Source organism: Saccoglossus kowalevskii, chromosome 3, assembly GCF_978046115.1.
Source record: "Saccoglossus kowalevskii chromosome 3, keSacKowa6.1, whole genome shotgun sequence".
Taxonomy (NCBI): domain Eukaryota; kingdom Metazoa; phylum Hemichordata; class Enteropneusta; family Harrimaniidae; genus Saccoglossus; species Saccoglossus kowalevskii.
Genome location: NC_140643.1, coordinates 23,146,518 through 23,170,543, shown reverse-complemented (window position 1 = coordinate 23,170,543; position 24,026 = coordinate 23,146,518). Strand labels below are relative to the sequence as shown.

Genomic DNA, 24,026 nt, shown 5'->3' with positions numbered 1-24,026 from the left:
TGACCTATGTTGTACATGGGAAATTAAAGATGAAAGTCTCCAGTTGTGTCCGCTTTTTATCTTTTTTTTTTACTATTTTATTTTTGTTTTATTGTTTGTGACTTTACTGCTGTACTTTCCAAAGTCAGTGTCATATTGTCAATAAATAAATATATGTTGGATAATTAACACCATTGCAATATTTTGCTGGAGAATTTACATTTATCAGTTCCAATATATGTCATTGAATTAATTGATTCTACCTCAGTCACCCTGACAAGCTCGTACCTGACCTATTTTAACACTGAGTCGTAACTGTCTAGAATATACCTACAAATTTTGAAGCATGTTATTAATTAGAATATTTTATTATTTTATATAAGGACAAGCTGTCACTATCAGAATTAAACAAATATACCCGGTACTTAAATTTGGGGTCTTTTTGTTGAATTGAATTCACTCGTGAATAGAGGTTTACATTATCATGCTTTTATTTCAACAGATGCCACGCCAATGAAATCCCAGACAATAATAATAAATATAGGACAGTATAAAAATCTTATAATCTCTGCAGCATATGCTCAAATACTTGGGAGTGAATATTAGGGCATTTTCACTGCCTGATAACCATCACAAATAAAAATAACAGCCAAAAACTCACAGAATGCAGAACTTCAGACTATTTTTAAGATTCTCCTGAACAGTGTAACAAGACTACCCTTACATGTGCAATATATATAAATCTGATTGCTCTGGATTGAGTGTGTGTTGTTTTTTCAACTTTAGCTGATTTTACTGTCACCTCGACCAGCTTTACACAGTAGCATGCGCATAGCCCGTAACATTTATTGGACAGGAGTAGCTTCACGCTCGAAAATAGTCCAAACTAGATGACACAATGTGCCACTACTAATCACTAACTAGATGACACAATGTGGCACCACTAATCACAAACTAGATGACACAATGTGCCACCACTAATCACAAACTAGATGACACAATGTGCCACCACTAATCACAAACTAGATGACACAATGTGCCACCACTAATCACAAACTAGATGACACAATGTGGCACCACTAATCACTAACTAGATGACACAATGTGCCACCACTAATCACAAACTAGATGACACAATGTGTCACCACTAATCACTAACTAGATGACACAATGTGGCACCACTAATCACAAACTAGATGACACAATGTGCCACCACTAATCACAAACTAGATGACACAATGTGCCACCACTAATCACAAACTAGATGACACAATGTGCCACCACCAATCACAAACTAGATGACACAATGTGCCACCACCAATCACAAACTAGATGACACAATGTGCCACCACCAATCACAAACTAGATGACACAATGTGCCACCACTAATCACAAACTAGATGACACAATGTGCCACCACTAATCACAAACTAGATGACACAATGTGCCACCACTAATCACAAACTAGATGACACAATGTGCCACCACTAATCACAAACTAGATGACACAATGTGCCACCACTAATCACTAACTAGATGACACAATGTGGCACCACTAATCACAAAATAGATGACACAATGTGCCACCACCAATCACAAACTAGATGACACAATGTGGCACCACTAATCACAAACTAGATGACACAATGTGGCACCACTAATTACAAACTAGATGACACAATGTGGCACCACCAATCACAAACTAAATGACACAATGTGCCACCACTAATCACAAACTAGATGACACAATGTGCCACCACTAATCACAAACTAGATGACACAATGTGCCACCACTAATCACAACCTAGATGACACAATGTGCCATCACTAATCACAAACTAGATGACACAATGTGGCACCACTAATCACAAACTAGATGACACAATGTGGCACCACCAATCACAAACTAGATGACACAATGTGTCACCACTAATCACAAACTAGATGACACAATGTGGCACCACTAATCACAAACTAGATGACACAATGTGGCACCACCAATCACAAACTAGATGACACAATGTGCCACCACTAATCACAAACTAGATGACACAATGTGCCACCACTAATCACAAACTAGATGACACAATGTGCCACCACTAATCACAAACTAGATGACACAATGTGCCACCACTAATCACAAACTAGATGACACAATGTGCCACCACTAATCACAAACTAGATGACACAATGTGCCACCACCAATCACAAACTAGATGACACAATGTGCCACCACTAATCACAAACTAGATGACACAATGTGGCACCACTAATCACAAACTAGATGACACAATGTGGCACCACCAATCACAAACTAAATGACACAATGTGCCACCACTAATCACAAACTAGATGACACAATGTGCCACCACTAATCACAAACTAGATGACACAATGAGCCACCACTAATCACAAACTAGATGACACAATGTGCCATCACCAATCACAAACTAGATGACACAATGTGCCACCACCAATCACTAATTAGATGACACAATGTGCCACCACCAATCACAAACTAGATGACACAATGTGCCACCACTAATCACAAACTAGATGACACAATGTGCCACCACTAATCACAAACTAGATGACACAATGTGCCACCACTAATCACTAACTAGATGACACAATGTGGCACCACTAATCACAAACTAGATGACACAATGTGCCACCACCAATCACAAACTAGATGACACAATGTGGCACCACTAATCACAAACTAGATGACACAATGTGGCACCACTAATCACTAACTAGATGACACAATGTGGCACCACTAATCACAAACTAGATGACACAATGTGCCACCACTAATCACAAACTAGATGACACAATGTGCCACTACTAATCACTAACTAGATGACACAACGTGGCACCACTAATCACAAACTAGATAACACAACGTGCCACCACCAATCACAAACTAGATGACACAATGTGGCACCACTAATCACAAACTAGATGACACAATGTGCCACCACTAATCACAAACTAGATGACACAATGTGCCACCACTAATCACAAACTAGATGACACAATGTGCCACCACTAATCACAAACTAGATGACACAATGTGCCACCACTAATCACAAACTAGATGACACAATGTGCCACCACTAATCACTAACTAGATGACACAATGTGCCACCACTAATCACAAACTAGATGACACAATGTGCCACCACCAATCACAAACTAGATGACACAATGTGCCACCACTAATCACAAACTAGATGACACAATGTGGCACCACTAACCACAAACTAGATGACACAATGTGGCACCACCAATCACAAACTAAATGACACAATGTGCCACCACTAATCACAAACTAGATGACACAATGTGCCACCACTAATCACAAACTAGATGACACAATGTGCCACCACCAATCACAAACTAGATGACACAATGTGCCACCACCAATCACTAACTAGATGACACAATGTGGCACCACCAATCACAAACTAGATGACACAATGTGCCACCACTAATCACAAACTAGATGACACAATGTGCCATCACTAATCACAAACTAGATGACACAATGTGCCACCACTAATCACTAACTAGATGACACAATGTGGCACCACTAATCACAAACTAGATTACACAATGTGCCACCACCAATCACAAACTAGATGACACAATGTGGCACCACTAATCACAAACTAGATGACACAATGTGGCACCACTAATCACTAACTAGATGACACAATGTGGCACCACTAATCACAAACTAGATGACACAACGTGCCACCACTAATCACAAACTAGATGACACAATGTGCCACCACTAATCACAAACTAGATGACACAATGTGCCACCACTAATCACAAACTAGATGACACAATGTGCCACCACCAATCACAAACTAGATGACACAATGTGCCACCACTAATCACAAACTAGATGACACAATGTGGCACCACTAATCACAAACTAGATGACACAATATGGCACCACCAATCACAAACTAAATGACACAATGTGCCACCACTAATCACAAACTAGATGACACAATGTGCCACCACTAATCACAAACTAGATGACACAATGTGCCACCACTAATCACAACCTAGATGACACAATGTGCCATCACTAATCACAAACTAGATGACACAATGTGGCACCACTAATCACAAACTAGATGACACAATGTGGCACCACCAATCACAAACTAGATGACACAATGTGCCACCACTAATCACAAACTAGATGACACAATGTGGCACCACTAATCACAAACTAGATGACACAATGTGGCACCACCAATCACAAACTAGATGACACAATGTGCCACCACTAATCACAAACAAGATGACACAATGTGCCACCACTAATCACAAACTAGATGACACAATGTGCCACCACTAATCACAAACTAGATGACACAATGTGCCACCACTAATCACAAACTAGATGACACAATGTGCCACCACTAATCACAAACTAGATGACACAATGTGCCACCACCAATCACAAACTAGATGACACAATGTGCCACCACTAATCACAAACTAGATGACACAATGTGGCACCACTAATCACAAACTAGATGACACAATGTGGCACCACCAATCACAAACTAAATGACACAATGTGCCACCACTAATCACAAACTAGATGACACAATGTGCCACCACTAATCACAAACTAGATGACACAATGTGCCACCACTAATCACAAACTAGATGACACAATGTGCCATCACCAATCACAAACTAGATGACACAATGTGCCACCACCAATCACTAACTAGATGACACAATGTGCCACCACCAATCACAAACTAGATGACACAATGTGCCACCACTAATCACAAACTAGATGACACAATGTGCCACCACTAATCACAAACTAGATGACACAATGTGCCACCACTAATCACTAACTAGATGACACAATGTGGCACCACTAATCACAAACTAGATGACACAATGTGCCACCACCAATCACAAACTAGATGACACAATGTGGCACCACTAATCACAAACTAGATGACACAATGTGGCACCACTAATCACTAACTAGATGACACAATGTGGCACCACTAATCACAAACTAGATGACACAATGTGCCACCACTAATCACAAACTAGATGACACAATGTGCCACTACTAATCACTAACTAGATGACACAACGTGGCACCACTAATCACAAACTAGATAACACAACGTGCCACCACCAATCACAAACTAGATGACACAATGAGGCACCACTAATCACAAACTAGATGACACAATGTGCCACCACTAATCACAAACTAGATGACACAATGTGCCACCACTAATCACAAACTAGATGACACAATGTGCCACCACTAATCACAAACTAGATGACACAATGTGCCACCACTAATCACAAACTAGATGACACAATGTGCCACCACTAATCACTAACTAGATGACACAATGTGGCACCACTAATCACAAACTAGATGACACAATGTGCCACCACCAATCACAAACTAGATGACACAATGTACCACCACTAATCACAAACTAGATGACACAATGTGGCACCACTAACCACAAACTAGATGACACAATGTGGCACCACCAATCACAAACTAAATGACACAATGTGCCACCACTAATCACAAACTAGATGACACAATGTGCCACCACTAATCACAAACTAGATGACACAATGTGCCACCACCAATCACAAACTAGATGACACAATGTGCCACCACCAATCACTAACTAGATGACACAATGTGGCACCACCAATCACAAACTAGATGACACAATGTGCCACCACTAATCACAAACTAGATGACACAATGTGCCACCACTAATCACAAACTAGATGACACAATGTGCCACCACTAATCACTAACTAGATGACACAATGTGGCACCACTAATCACAAACTAGATGACACAATGTGCCATCACCAATCACAAACTAGATGACACAATGTGGCACCACTAACCACAAACTAGATGACACAATGTGCCACCACTAATCACAAACAAGATGACACAATGTGCCACTACTAATCACTAACTAGATGACACAACGTGGCACCACTAATCACAAACTAGATGACACAACGTGCCACCACTAATCACAAACTAGATGACACAATGTGCCACCACTAATCACAAACTAGATGACACAATGTGCCACCACTAATCACTAACTAGATGACACAATGTGGCACCACCAATCACAAACTAAATGACACAATGTGCCACCACTAATCACAAACTAGATGACACAATGTGCCACCACCAATCACAAACTAGATGACACAATGTGCCACCACCAATCACTAACTAGATGACACAATGTGGCACCACCAATCACAAACTAGATGACACAATGTGCCACCACTAATCACAAACTAGATGACACAATGTGCCACCACTAATCACTAACTAGATGACACAATGTGGCACCACTAATCACAAACTAGATGACACAATGTGCCACCACCAATCACAAACTAGATGACACAATGTGGCACCAATAATCACAAACTAGATGACACAATGTGGCACCACTAATCACTAACTAGATGACACAATGTGGCACCACTAATCACAAACTAGATGACACAATGTGCCACCACTAATCACAAACTAGATGACACAATGTGCCACTACTAATCACTAACTAGATGACACAATGTGCCACCACTAATCACAAACTAGATGACACAATGTGCCACCACCAATCACAAACTAGATGACACAATGTGCCACCACTAATCACAAACTAGATGACACAATGTGCCACCACTAATCACAAACTAGATGACACAATGTGCCACCACTAATCACAAACTAGATGACACAATGTGCCACCACTAATCACAAACTAGATGACACAATGTGCCACCACCAATCACAAACTATATGACACAATGTGCCACCACTAATCACAAACTAGATGACACAATGTGGCACCACTAATCACAAACTAGATGACACAATGTGGCACCACCAATCACAAACTAAATGACACAATGTGCCACCACTAATCACAAACTAGATGACACAATGTGCCACCACTAATCACAAACTAGATGACACAATGTGCCACCACTAATCACAAACTAGATGACACAATGTGCCATCACCAATCACAAACTAAATGACACAATGTGCCACCACCAATCACTAACTAGATGACACAATGTGCCACCACCAATCACAAACTAGATGACACAATGTGCCACCACTAATCACAAACTAGATGACACAATGTGCCACCACCAATCACAAACTAGATGACACAATGTGCCACCACTAATCACAAACTAGATGACACAATGTGCCACCACTAATCACTAACTAGATGACACAATGTGGCACCACTAATCACAAACTAGATGACACAATGTGCCACCACCAATCACAAACTAGATGACACAATGTGGCACCACTAATCACAAACTAGATGACACAATGTGGCACCACTAATCACTAACTAGATGACACAACGTGGCACCACTAATCACAAACTAGATAACACAACGTGCCACCACCAATCACAAACTAGATGACGCAATGTGGCACCACTAATCACAAACTAGATGACACAATGTGCCACCACTAATCACAAACTAGATGACACAATGTGCCACCACTAATCACAAACTAGATGACACAATGTGCCACCACTAATCACAAACTAGATGACACAATGTGCCACCACTAATCACAAACTAGATGACACAATGTGCCATCACTAATCACTAACTAGATGACACAATGTGGCACCACTAATCACAAACTAGATGACACAATGTGCCACTACTAATCACAAACTAGATGACACAATGTGCCACCACTAATCACTAACTAGATGACACAATGTGCCACCACTAATCACAAACTAGATGACACAATGTGGCACCACTAACCACAAACTAGATGACACAATGTGGCACCACCAATCACAAACTAAATGACACAATGTGCCACCACTAATCACAAACTAGATGACACAATGTGCCACCACTAATCACAAACTAGATGACACAATGTGCCACCACTAATCACAAACTAGATGACACAATGTGCCACCACTAATCACAAACTAGATGACACAATGTGCCATCACTAATCACTAACTAGATGACACAATGTGGCACCACTAATCACAAACTAGATGACACAATGTGCCACTACTAATCACAAACTAGATGACACAATGTGCCACCACTAATCACTAACTAGATGACACAATGTGCCACCACTAATCACAAACTAGATGACACAATGTGGCACCACTAACCACAAACTAGATGACACAATGTGGCACCACCAATCACAAACTAAATGACACAATGTGCCACCACTAATCACAAACTAGATGACACAATGTGCCACCACTAATCACAAACTAGATGACACAATGTGCCACCACCAATCACAAACTAGATGACACAATGTGCCACCACCAATCACTAACTAGATGACACAATGTGGCACCACCAATCACAAACTAGATGACACAATGTGCCACCACTAATCACAAACTAGATGACACAATGTGCCACCACTAATCACAAACTAGATGACACAATGTGCCACCACTAATCACTAACTAGATGACACAATGTGGCACCACTAATCACAAACTAGATGGCACAATGTGCCACCACCAATCACAAACTAGATGACACAATGTGGCACCACTAATCACAAACTAGATGACACAATGTGGCACCACTAATCACTAACTAGATGACACTATGTGGCACCACTAATCACAAACTAGATGACACAATGTGCCACCACTAATCACAAACTAGATGACACAATGTGCCACTACTAATCACTAACTAGATGACACAACGTGGCACCACTAATCATAAACTAGATGACACAACGTGCCACCACTAATCACAAACTAGATGACACAATGTGCCACCACTAATCACAAACTAGATGACACAATGTGCCACCACTAATCACTAACTAGATGACACAATGTGGCACCACTAATCACAAACTAGATGACACAATGTGCCACCACCAATCACAAACTAGATGACACAATGTGGCACCACTAATCACAAACTAGATGACACAATGTGGCACCACTAATCACTAACTAGATGACACAATGTGACACCACTAATCACAAACTAGATGACACAATGTGCCACTACTAATCACTAACTAGATGACACAATGTGGCACCACTAATCACAAACTAGATGACACAATGTGCCACCACCAATCACAAACTAGATGACACAATGTGCCACCACTAATCACAAACTAGATGACACAATGTGGCACCACTAATCACTAACTAGATGACACAATGTGGCACCACTAATCACAAACTAGATGACACAATGTGCCATCACCAATCACAAACTAGATGACACAATGTGGCACCACTAATCACAAACTAGATGACACAATGTGCCACCACTAATCACTAACTAGATGACACAACGTGGCACCACTAATCACAAACTAGATGACACAATGTGCCACCACCAATCACAAACTAGATGACACAATGTGGCACCACTAATCACAAACTAGATGACACAATGTGGCACCACCAATCACAAACTAGATGACACAATGTGCCACCACCAATCACTAACTAGATGACACAATGTGGCACCACTAATCACAAACTAGATGACACAATGTGGCACCACCAATCACAAACTAAATGACACAATGTGCCACCACTAATCACAAACTAGATGACACAATGTGCCACCACTAATCACAAACTAGATGACACAATGTGCCACCACCAATCACAAACTAGATGACACAATGTGCCACTACTAATCACAAACTAGATGACACAATGTGGCACCACTAATCACAAACTAGATGACACAATGTGCCACCACCAATCACTAACTAGATGACACAATGTGGCACCACCAATCACAAACTAGATGACACAATGTGCCACCACTAATCACAAACTAGATGACACAATGTGGCACCACTAATCACAAACTAGATGACACAATGTGCCACCACCAATCACAAACTAAATGACACAATGTGCCACCACTAATCACTAACTAGATGACACAATGTGCCACCACCAATCACAAACTAGATGACACAATGTGCCACCACTAATCACAAACTAGATGACACAATGTGCCACCACTAATCACAAACTAGATGACACAATGTGGCACCACCAATCACAAACTAGATGACACAATGTGGCACCACTAATCACTAACTAGATGACACAATGTGCCACCACTAATCACAAACTAGATGACACAATGTGCCACCACTAATCACAAACTAAATGACACAATGTGGCACCACCAATCACAAACTAGATGACACAATGTGCCACCACTAATCACAAACTAGATGACACAATGTGCCACCACTAATCACAAACTAGATGACACAATGTGCCACCACCAATCACAAAGTAGATGACACAATGTGCCACCACTAATTACTAACTAGATGACACAATGTGCCACCACTAATCACTAACTAGATGACACAATGTGCCACCACTAATCACAAACTAGATGACACAATGTGGCACCACCAATCATAAACTAGATGACACAATGTGGCACCACTAATCACAAACTAGATGACACAATGTGCCACCACCAATCACAAACTAGATGACACAATGTGGCACCACTAATCACAAACTAGATGACACAATGTGCCACCACTAATCACAAACTAGATGACACAATGTGGCACCACCAATCACAAACTAGATGACACAATGTGCCACCACTAATCACAAACTAGATGACACAATGTGGCACCACTATTCACAAACTAGATGACACAATGTGCCACCACCAATCACAAACTAGATGACACAATGTGCCACCACCAATCACAAACTAAATGACACAATGTGCCACCACTAATCACTAACTAGATGACACAATGTGCCACCACCAATCACAAACTAGATGACACAATGTGCCACCACCAATCACAAACTAGATGACACAATGTGCCAGCACCAATCACAAACCAGATGACACAATGAACGAAAATGTACCTGCTTTGAGAAGGACATTAACACACTCTGTGGATTGCTTGAAACATGCCACGTGTAACGGTGTCCCGTAATGACAGTCCTGTGCTTCTAATGATGCACCAGCTTCTATCAAGATTTGTACACATTCCCAATTATCTGATAACGAAAAATAAAACATGATTACAAATTTGTCAAAGCAATATTGAAATCAAAGAAAGCTTGAAAAGAACTCCAGTGTGATGAGAGTATTGGAGACATGCATGGCACAATCCCAGTTAGTTATCAAATTCAAGATATAGAGTTTTGTTTATAATAATATAGTTTGAACATAATCATGTCAGAGATATGGATCCAGAAGCTGATGCTTAAATATATTTTTTTTTTAACATTAAAATGATTGTATGTCTATGACATCATGGATAATAAATATATAAAATTTGAACATAATCATGCAGTCAAAGCATTTCAGAGATATGGCTCTATGAATAACATTCATTAATACTAAATGGCTTCCAGTCAGCCACTTTGAATCGGATCTGAAAAACAAAATGACATGCATTAGGGACCCATAATGTCTGATGTATGTACCAAAAATGAAATCCATCCAAGATCCGGTTCCAAATTGCCAGAAATGCTTGGTTTTTTGATGATTTTTTTAGTACAAAATGTAATTGGTCCAAGCAAGAAACCAATTTTGAGGAATTTCCTGTGAAATGACTTCTTTGTGAATTCAGGCACATTGGGTCATAATTCAAGAGTACATGTATCAGCAAAAGTAATTTGAACACAGAATGTGAAAAAGCTTTGAATTATGAACCAATATATTTCCCATAATTCCTGAAAATTCAGACTACTTTATTTTCACTTGGAATGAATTTTACATTCAACTCATCAAAAATCAGTGAAAATAAATTCCATACAAAACACCCAAAAAGTATTTTCAGTGAAAATTAATTCTAGCTAAAATAAAGTATTCCACAATATCAAAGACCTCAATAAAATTCACTGAATGTAACTTTAAAACATTGAGTCAGAAAGAAATTTATGAAATGTCATTGAATTGTGAACATTTTTAGCACTCAAATATTAATGGCTTAAAAATTCCTATAAGTCTAGACATTTTCAAAGAAATTTGGCACAATTCATAATTAATTAATAATTCAATATAATTTGTTAACGACATGCCAATTAATCATACAGACAATGTTAATAGGTAATTTTATTTAACTGACAGTTTTAAATGTTGTTTCTAATATTATATCCTAATGACTGGAAAAGATATATCAATAATTTATTTCCAATTAATACATTCCATATAAGCTATTACACATGAACTATTTTAATTTAACATAAAAATTGTGTTTTTAGTTCATTATTTTCAAAACAACTGTCAATATCAGAAAGAAAAAAAAATGCCTGAAATGAATCTGTGGTGAATAAAACAACTTCAAACCCTTTGCGCTTCTACCTTAACCCTCAACCCTCAACCCTTAACCCGCCAGGCCTGTGTACATTTACATTGACTTGACTAAATAACTGTTAAACGGTTGGCATAATTAATTACTAACTTTATTAAGTTGTCAAGTGCTGAACTGTTATGGTAAGTTCAGTTCTATTGTTTTATAAGGTTCAGTTTCATTCCTCTCTGTTCAACACAGGATGTTTAGCTATGAATGACCTCAGAGTACAACTTAAACCATGGAATGAACTGTAAAATCGATATTAGAAGCTGCATTTTTAATAAAAGCCAAACCTAGTGAGAACCAAAAAAATTCATCAATTCACAGAACATTGAATACAACATTTTTCACTTGTCATATAGTTTTTAGTTTGTTTGTTTGTTTGTTGTTTCAGTACAATGATTTCTATGGAGCAATGAAACTTGTATACTGTAAACTGCTAAATTTTCACTGCTATAAACTTTCATGATTTTCACTAACTAAATAAAAGCTATTTACGGTAGTTACTGATAAACAATACCCTTGATAATACTAATGCACTAGAAAGTGACATTAAAACACATATAAGTGAAAGTCAATGAGTCGTAATTTTGGTATTACACAAGTTGGATCAATAAAATTTGCCCACAGTTTTCGTACCTACCAGTAATTTTATTCATAATAGTTTGGTAAATAGCCAAGTTACCATAGATACAGATACACTCGATTTGATATAAATGGCATGTTACATTATTCGCGGAAATTTCATCAGGATAATGGCCACATTAACTTAATGTAAATTGATTATGTTATTCTTGGAAAAAAGGAAATACTGTATTTTTCAGTAGTCCGTTAAAGTGCTGTGCATATAAATTTATATGTATATGGGGAAAAAGTGTGTGGACTTATTAATCTATGGAAAAACTAAGCAATGTGTATGATAAGTCTCATGACTAACCATATTATGGCTTTTAATATTTCCTAATTTAATATTTAATAATTTTGAGTTGTAGAGCGCAACTATGCGTGGTATTGTGTCTATCGATATCTTCAACAAGGAAAGCATTTCCTCATCTACATTTCCATGCTGTACATCAACCATATTTGAAATATATATTAAAGATTTTGATATGTACCATTGCTGTGGAACATTTGCAGGTTTCAGTGTTACATGACTTTTTTTTTTTTACAAATACATTATAAAATACATCATTTTATTTAGGCTTGTTCGTAGTTATAGTCGCGTATTACAAAAACAAATTTATAGACTGCTAGCAAGAACTCAGAAGGTAAAATTTGTGAAATTTGTACGAGCTAATTTATTGTTGAATTCACTAGAAAACAACAATGGCCGACTTGGATGCTACATTACAGTTACTCAATTCGATTAATTTACGATCACACAAAATTGACACATGTTGCTTGCTCTTGCATGACTATTAAGTTTTTGTAAATAATTAAATAAGGTATGACAATAAAAAAATAATTAATTTTTTAAATTGTCAGGCACAAGAATGGTAATTATATTTACAAAGCATTCATTTTATAATTTCAAAAAGTTGTAATCAGCAAATAACATTATTCAACTAAATGATTAAAAAACATTTGCTAAAGCTTAAATCAGTGATAACTCATAAATTGGAAAGGAACCATTACATATATGAACAGATGGCCGACAGATGTCGGATATCATCACATCTCAGTATGAACAATAAGGTAAATATTCACTGACACACAAACATGATATTCGGATTACTTCTGTAATGGTGTGGTGATGAAATTCAGATGAAAGCTACAATGGCATAGATACTGACTAGAATACATTTATATGGGTTGCTGTCTTGGAGTTTCCCTTTGAGACCATATGAATTGCTTCCTTGTTTTTATTTTTTAATACATTTTTTTGGTTTGAATGGTGTTAATTTGCATAGCCAGTCATTTTTCCATCATGACCATAAAATATGATTTTATTAGCTAAATCATGACCATGTTGTTGATCAAATGCAATTGACTTTCACAAAGTTCACTCAAACTGTTCGTTCTGCCAGGCAATGCAAATACATCATTTGCGCAATTCGAAATGTTTGGTGTTCACGGACAATGGGGTCAAAAATCAATATGGCATCTACATTGATGTATGTGAATTAAGTAAAACACAACGTCAGTGCTTGAAAAACTCATCCAAAAGACACGTTTTCCACAAAATTGTCTAAAATAAATGTGTAATTATGGGCTCAGGACTTATTTTCAACTTTGCGAAAAATTAAACAAATGGCAAAAGGTGCAAATATGACGTGACTTTCCATGCTTTCCTATCTACAGAAGCAGGATAGTAAAAATGGGAATTAATAATCCTATAGAATTATAAATATGAATGTTGTCGCTCTTCAATGTTGGATTTTACAAGGATGGCAGAGTCACCATATTTTGATTATTTCTTTGCTTTCTTGGAAACGTATCTTAGTAACGACCTTTACAAAAACCTTTAAAAATTGCTCCTTATTCACTATGTATTGTTCTTTCAAGGCAAATGAACTGTTGTGTCACTATAAAACAGTATAGCCTATTTCTGAGAGAAATAAAAAAACAAGAATTTACAAATTAATGATGTGACTTTCAGTTTAATCTCAAAATGATTCTACATGTAAAAATAACCGAATAAATTAAAAAATAGAAATGTCATACATGTATGTAGTTTGACAGTGTGGAATGATACATGCCCCGAGATACAGGTCTGCCAAAGGTCTATAAAGTACGTACTCCATATCACACATGTTTACAGTGAAAATAGAATAAAGTTTCTTTTTAACAAAGAATGCAAAAATTATCAATGGAACTATCAAATCAGTCAGCTAGAAGAGAACAATGTTGTTCAGGGTTCAAAACAATGCATATACATGTAGTGTGAAAAAGAATAAGTGCACCTGTAACCGAAATACAGATGAGAATCAAAAATAGCAAATTTTATGTGCAAATGGCCACCAGTCAGCCATTTTTGTTTCAATTTTCAAATTAAAAGAAATGCATCTGTAAAACATGATGTATTGTCTGTGTGTAAAGTTTGAATGAGATTGGTCAATGACTGTCTGGGATACGACTCGGGACGGACGAATGGACACCAAATTAACAGTCCCCAGGAACTAATAAAGATTACAATTATTACAATAAATGTAATTTTATTGAAGATGATTTCTAACAAAGCAAATATGTTCATAACATGTATACAGACTGCAAGTACATATATAAACCTTTGCAGGCAAGCAATAACACAACAGCAATTGGTTCATTTTTTTTCTTGACTGGTCATGCTCTCCTGAACACAGAACATGAGACAATGCACGACAGGCTGGCCTCAAGCACTCATACAATGGACATCACAGAAACTGAGACATCAGTATCAAGAGTTACAATAAATCAATTGAAATTAAAAACTGATCGAGTGACTCACATGTCACAACATTCAGTCAATGACCTAAATATAAATATAGGCCTGTCTTAAGAGAAACTATTGTGATTGTGTTAGAGCAGTCTAACTAAGAAGTAATTTAAGGCGGCTATTAAAGTGAAGTTTGGTCGCCCCAAGTCTGAACGTATAAACACTCTTGAGTGATGACATTATGATTGTTGATCCTAGGGTTGCTATGGCCATAGGGAAACTTCGTTGGACCTTCATCTCCATTATGAAAGAAAATTGTGTTGTTGGGAAAACTTGACATTGACTGGTCACCTGACTAGTGGAGACGAATGGTTGAAGTATAACTATCCAACAAAAAGAAAACTACAAAACAACTGTAGCTGATGCAATTACAGGAGAAGTTATCAAATTTTGTCAGCACTTGTGAGAAATTATGTATGACCATTTGTATTATCATTGCCAATGCTAGGCCGCTGTGATATTTAGAATGACCTAACTATACACTGTGAGAACACGATCGTATTTGTTCTAAAGTTCTGTATCTGTCAATCATTAGTAAGAACAGTCTAATTAGTTGTAGAGGGAACAGTAATTTTCTGTAGTACTATCATAAAATGGGGTAGTAGCAATCACAAAAAAATTGTCTCTAGCAAAATTAAAGTCAATTTTAATTTTAACATGACATTTTAACCAACTCCTGAATTTACCTGATTTACACAAATAACCTGTCTAGGGAACACGATATGCGGAAATATTCATGAAATCAATAGTTTGCAGGGTTTCCGTTTACTATTAGCATTTTGCATGATTTTTAGTTACACTTGCCACATGTTTCACCAGCATGCTCAGCTACGTGCTTTGAGACATTCGATCTGCTATTGCGTAGTTCGTCTACCTAAAGAATCTGAGAGTCAAAGACTTTACCATTTGACTGCACCACTTTATTTGTTTTTGTTATGTATGTTTTGACAGTATAATTTTGTATTTCAACATATTTTGTACAGTGTATTTATTGACAGAGAATGGTGTTGAAATAAGCTTATACCCAAGCAGTGTGCACCTCCATGTACAGCTCATTTCAGTGTTCTAATGTGAACTGGAATGCAGTGTGGCTTATAGCTGTGCATTAGGTGACACCGGGTGTGTTTGTAAAAATTAATTCTCTGTCATGCTGAAGCTGCTGAAATTAGATTTATCAACACAACCACGAAAGTAAAAAGGCATAAATGATAAAACTCAATTAAACTCTTTCAACTTGTATTATTTGTGTTCATACATGCATTCAGCTCTATGAGTGTGACCAGGAAGATTGTCATAATTGATTGCCACAATTTCTGTTTTCAGATTCAGTAAAATAATACAAATGTTCAACCCAACATTAGTAGAGTCTATTGTCAACATTGGCTTTGTCATGGTTGACACTGAGCTCTTGAGGTGAACATTTGTAATATGTAGTTTTTAATTTCTTTCTTCTTTTAGATAATTTACCATAGGCTGCTTTCATGTATATGAGAAAATTTAAGACTTATTTTGGGAAAGAAAACTGAAGCTGAGAAGGAGATTATTTACATTGACACCTTGGTTTTTACTGGTTGAGATAAAGTGACAACGCAAATCTGTTTTACCTCGCATTGCAGCCTCATGAAGTGGTGTTGCAGACAATAATGTTGGGTTGACATCAGCGCCATTCTGCAACAAAAACTTTACAACATCAACATTGCCTTTAACACAGGCATCACACAGTGGTGTAGCACCGTCTATGTTCCTAGCATTCACCTAAAAAACATTATTTTATAAAAAAAAATTGTAATCAGAATGCCTTATTGGCAAATATAGACATGAAGGTCGAATCTACCCAGTTTTAATTAAAGCATTATACAGTCACACGGCACATGTTCGAATTTTGGGTGAACAATGTATTTTACATGCATTATATATCACTATAGGTCGCATATCAAACATGACATGGTGCAACGACTGTAATGCTTTAAGTAGACAGAGACATGTGAGGAAAGATACAACAGTAATGAAAACAATGGCTTAACTAGGAAGTTGATTAACAACATATTTTGCTTCTCAGACCTCCAATATTAGAGGCGACTCGCACTTTAGTACAAAAGGGGTCCTATTTGTACATGGAATATATTGCCAGTTGCAGTTCACTTTCTGGACTCACTACATACAAGTTTTGACACAATCCCTGGGCTTAACCTCAGAGAACCCAGGTATGACCTGTGATCGTAGTAGCTTACAAGGGGTCAACAAGCAGTGTCAGGTGAGAGTACATCCTAAGATTCGTAAGGCATCTTTTGATTGGTTAGAGACCCAATGAAGACTCCTAAAATAACCAATGAAATACTCGTTGTGACAATTCAAGAATCATGGATATTTTATAAAGTTTTAGATTAATTTAGAATACTGTACATGAATGACTGTGAGCAAATTGATGATGTCCAATAAAAGATTTCCACATGGATATTTGTTTCCAAAGTGGAGGGTTGATCATCATTTGTTAACTTTTATCTCCTGCCATCATCATTTGTTAACTTTTATCTCCTGTCGTCATCATTTGTTAATTTTTATCTCTTGTCATTGTCATTTGTTAACTTTTATCTCCTGTCATTGTCATTTGTTAACTTTTATGTCCTGCCATCATCATTTGTTAACTTTTATCTCCTGCCATCATCATTTGTTAACTTTTATCTCCTGTCATTGTCATTTGTTAACTTTTATCTCCTGCCATCATCATTTGTTAACTTTTATCTCCTGCCATCGTCATTTGTTAACTTTTATCTCCTGCCATCGTCATTTGTTAACTTTTATCTCCTGTCATTGTCATTTGTTAAATTTTATCTCCTGTCATTGTCATTTGTTAACTTTTATGTCCTGCCATCGTCATTTGTTAACTTTTATCTCCTGCCATCATCATTTGTTAACTTTTATCTCCTGTCATTGTCATTTGTTAACTTTTATCTCCTGTCATTGTCATTTGTTAACTTTTATCTCCTGCCATCATCATTTGTTAACTTTTATCTCCTGCCATCGTCATTTGTTAACTTTTATCTCCTGTCATTGTCATTTGTTAACTTTTATCTCCTGCCATCATCATTTGTTAACTTTTATCTCCTGCCATCATCATTTGTTAACTTTTATCTCCTGCCATCATCATTTGTTAACTTTTATCTCCTGTCATCATTATTTGTTAACTTTTATCTCTTGCCATCATCATTTGTTAACTTTTATCTCCAGCCATCATCATTTGTTAACTTTTATCTCCTGTCATCGTCATTTGTTAACTTTTATCTCCTGCCATCATCATTTGTTAACTTTTATCTCCTGTCATTGTCATTTGTTAACTTTTATCTCCTGTCATTGTCATTTGTTAACTTTTATCTCCTGCCATCATCATTTGTTAACATTTATCTCCTGTCATCATCATTTGTTAACTTTTATCTCCTGCCATAGTCATTTGTTAACTTTACCTCCAGTCATCATCATTTGTTAACTTTTATCTCCTGCCATCATCATTTGTTAACTTTTATCTCCTGCCATCATCATTTGTTAACTTTTATCTCCTGCCATCATCATTTGTTAACTTTTATCTCCTGCCATCGTCATTTGTTAACTTTTATCTCCTGTCATTGTCATTTGTTAACTTTTATCTCCTGCCATCATCATTTGTTAACTTTTATCTCCTGCCATCGTCATTTGTTAACTTTTATCTCCTGTCATTGTCATTTGTTAACTTTTATCTCCTGCCATCATCATTTGTTAACTTTTATCTCCTGCCATCGTCATTTGTTAACTTTTATCTCCTGTCATTGTCATTTGTTAATTTTTATCTCCTGCCATCATCATTTGTTAACTTTTATCTCCTGTCATTGTCATTTGTTAACTTTTATCTCCTGCCATCGTCATTTGTTAACTTTTATCTCCTGCCATCGTCATTTGTTAACTTTTATCTCCTGCCATCGTCATTTGTTAACTTTTATCTCCTGTCATTGTCATTTGTTAACTTTTATCTCCTGCCATCATCATTTGTTAACTTTTATCTCCTGCCATCATCATTTGTTAACTTTTATCTCCTGTCATCATCATTTGTTAACTTTTATCTCCTGCCATCATCATTTGTTAACTTTTATCTCCTGCCATCATCATTTGTTAACTTTTATCTCCTGCCATCATCATTTGTTAACTTTTATGTCCTGCCATCATCATTTGTTAACTTTTATCTCCTGCCATCATCATTTGTTAACTTTTATCTCCTGTCATTGTCATTTGTTAACTTTTATCTCCTGCCATCATCATTTGTTAACTTTTATCTCCTGCCATCGTCATTTGTTAACTTTTATCTCCTGCCATCGTCATTTGTTAACTTTTATCTCCTGTCATTGTCATTTGTTAAATTTTATCTCCTGTCATTGTCATTTGTTAACTTTTATGTCCTGCCATCGTCATTTGTTAACTTTTATCTCCTGCCATCATCATTTGTTAACTTTTATCTCCTGTCATTGTCATTTGTTAACTTTTATCTCCTGTCATTGTCATTTGTTAACTTTTATCTCCTGCCATCATCATTTGTTAACTTTTATCTCCTGCCATCGTCATTTGTTAACTTTTATCTCCTGTCATTGTCATTTGTTAACTTTTATCTCCTGCCATCATCATTTGTTAACTTTTATCTCCTGCCATCATCATTTGTTAACTTTTATCTCCTGCCATCATCATTTGTTAACTTTTATCTCCTGTCATCATTATTTGTTAACTTTTATCTCTTGCCATCATCATTTGTTAACTTTTATCTCCAGCCATCATCATTTGTTAACTTTTATCTCCTGTCATCGTCATTTGTTAACTTTTATCTCCTGCCATCATCATTTGTTAACTTTTATCTCCTGTCATTGTCATTTGTTAACTTTTATCTCCTGTCATTGTCATTTGTTAACTTTTATCTCCTGCCATCATCATTTGTTAACATTTATCTCCTGTCATCATCATTTGTTAACTTTTATCTCCTGCCATAGTCATTTGTTAACTTTACCTCCAGTCATCATCATTTGTTAACTTTTATCTCCTGCCATCATCATTTGTTAACTTTTATCTCCTGCCATCATCATTTGTTAACTTTTATCTCCTGCCATCATCATTTGTTAACTTTTATCTCCTGCCATCGTCATTTGTTAACTTTTATCTCCTGTCATTGTCATTTGTTAACTTTTATCTCCTGCCATCATCATTTGTTAACTTTTATCTCCTGCCATCGTCATTTGTTAACTTTTATCTCCTGTCATTGTCATTTGTTAACTTTTATCTCCTGCCATCATCATTTGTTAACTTTTATCTCCTGCCATCGTCATTTGTTAACTTTTATCTCCTGTCATTGTCATTTGTTAATTTTTATCTCCTGCCATCATCATTTGTTAACTTTTATCTCCTGTCATTGTCATTTGTTAACTTTTATCTCCTGCCATCGTCATTTGTTAACTTTTATCTCCTGCCATCGTCATTTGTTAACTTTTATCTCCTGCCATCGTCATTTGTTAACTTTTATCTCCTGTCATTGTCATTTGTTAACTTTTATCTCCTGCCATCATCATTTGTTAACTTTTATCTCCTGCCATCATCATTTGTTAACTTTTATCTCCTGTCATCATCATTTGTTAACTTTTATCTCCTGCCATCATCATTTGTTAACTTTTATCTCCTGCCATCATCATTTGTTAACTTTTATCTCCTGCCATCATCATTTGTTAACTTTTATCTCCTGCCATCATCATTTGTTAACTTTTATCTCCTGCCATCATCATTTAACTTTTATCTCCTGCCATCATCATTTGTTAACTTTTATCTCCTGCCATCCTCATTTGTTAACTTTTATCTCCTGCCATCATCATTTGTTAACTGTTATCTCCTGTCATCATCATTTGTTAACTTTTATCTCCTGCCATCATCATTTGTTAACTTTTATCTCCTGTCATTGTCATTTGTTAGATTTTATCTCCTGTCATTGTCATTTGTTAACTTTTATCTCCTGTCATTGTCATTTGTTAACTTTATCTCCTGCCATCATCATTTGTTAACTTTTATCTCCTGTCATTGTCATTTGTTAACTTTCATCTCCTGTCATTGTCATTTGTTAACTTTATCTCCTGTCATTGTCATTTGTTAACTTTTATCTCCTGTCAATGTCATTTGTTAACTTTATCTCCTGTCATCATTATTTGTTAACTTTTATCTCTTGCCATCATCATTTGTTAATTTTTATCTCCTGCCATCATCATTTGTTAACTTTTATCTCCTGTCATTGTCATTTGTTAACTTTATCTCCTGCCATCATCATTTGTTAACTTTTATCTCCTGTCATTGTCATTTGTTAACTTTTATCTCCTGCCATCATCATTTGTTAACTTTCATCTCTTGCCATCATTATTTGTTAACTTTTATCTCCTGCCATTGTCATTTGTTAACTTTTATCTCCTGCCATCATCATTGGTTAACTTTTATCTCTTGCCATCATTATTTGTTAACTTTTATCTCCTGTCATCATCATTTGTTAACTTTTATCTCCTGCCATCATCATTTGTTAACTTTTATCTCCTGTCATTGTCATTTGTTAACTTTTATCTCCTGCCATCATCATTTGTTAACTTTTATCTCCTGTCATTGTCATTTGTTAACTTTTATCTCCTGCCATCATCATTTGTTAACTTTTATCTCCTGCCATCGTCATTTGTTAACTTTTATCTCCTGCTTCGTCATTTGTTAACTTTTATCTCCTGCCATCATCATTGGTTAACTTTTATCTCTTGCCATCATTATTTGTTAACTTTTATCTCCTGTCATCATCATTTGTTAACTTTTATCTCCTGCCATCATCATTTGTTAACTTTTATCTCCTGTCATTGTCATTTGTTAACTTTTATCTCCTGCCATCATCATTTGTTAACTTTTATCTCCTGTCATTGTCATTTGTTAACTTTTATCTCCTGCCATCATCATTTGTTAACTTTTATCTCCTGCCATCGTCATTTGTTAACTTTTATCTCCTGCTTCGTCATTTGTTAACTTTTATCTCCTGCCATCATCATTTGTTAACTTTTATCTCCTGCCATCATCATTTGTTAACTTTTATCTCCTGCCATCATCATTTGTTAACTTTTATCTCCTGCCATCATCATTTGTTAACTTTTATCTCCTGTCATTGTCATTTGTTAACTTTTATCTCCTGCCATCATCATTTGTTAACTTTTATCTCCTGCCATCGTCATTTGTTAACTTTTATCTCCTGCCATCATCATTTGTTAACTTTTATCTCCTGCCATCATCATTTGTTAACTTTTATCTCCTGCCATCGTCATTTGTTAACTTTTATTTCCTGTTATCATCATTTGTTAACTTTTATCTTCTGAACACTAAACAACCATCTTTGTTTGCTCATTCAAATCGAACAGTTTAGAGTGGCCATGATAATAGGTAGCACCTAAATAAAAAGTTTGTGAAGACGTCTGAAGCATTGGAATATTTTTGTTTGGCACAAAAATTCGGGAAACAATTGTACATACCCTAGCACCAGCATTAACAAGCTTGCGCACACAATTTAGTCTTCCTTGCAGGCATGCTTCATGTAAAGGCGTAACTCCATCAATAGTTGAAATATTCACAGAGTCGCCTTTCTCAATCAGTTTGTGTAATCCCAATATCTCGCCGTTAGCTGCAGCATGGTGCATGAGACTTCTATCGGCTAAAGTCCAGGAATCTTCACAAATGTGATAAATGATAAAGCATTATTCAAGTTGTAAGCAAAAGTCATGATGTTAGATTTGTAAATTTTTGAGTAAGTACATACATGGAGGTATAAACATACTTCGTACACTGATATAGCAGAAGTAAAGAACATTTTGAACATATTTTCATGAGCAGTTATATAGAAATTTTTGTCTCAAGCCAACCAAATAAACAACGTGTGGTTATTATGTGAATATCATAAAGTATAAGACAATGCAATCACAAATAGGGTGTTCACACGTGTAGCAAAACACAGAGCGCAACCCACAGTTCAGTTTAACCCACTGTTAAACAGATTGATCCAGTCTTGTCCTAAGTTAGTTTAAATTCGCTTGGAGTCAAAGTCTTGACCCTGAGTTCTGTATTTAACCCTCAAGATGAGACACTCGTGAACATGGACTCATAGTCTAACAACAC

The 24,026-nt window shown here is 36.5% G+C and overlaps 1 protein-coding gene across 1 annotated transcript in view; it reads right to left on the bottom strand.

Moving 5' to 3' along the window:
• LOC100378770 (ankyrin repeat and SOCS box protein 13-like) overlaps nucleotides 1-24,026 on the bottom strand; it is a 32,522-nt gene that overhangs the window by 6,192 nt on the left and 2,304 nt on the right. Inside the window, exons 2-4 of the mRNA XM_078010631.2 lie at nucleotides 23,387-23,580; nucleotides 17,450-17,600; nucleotides 10,992-11,126 (exon numbers count right to left, since the gene is read on the bottom strand). Coding sequence (XP_077866757.1) covers nucleotides 10,992-11,126; nucleotides 17,450-17,600; nucleotides 23,387-23,580 — 480 coding nt within the window. The remainder of the gene's footprint in view (nucleotides 1-10,991; nucleotides 11,127-17,449; nucleotides 17,601-23,386; nucleotides 23,581-24,026) is intronic.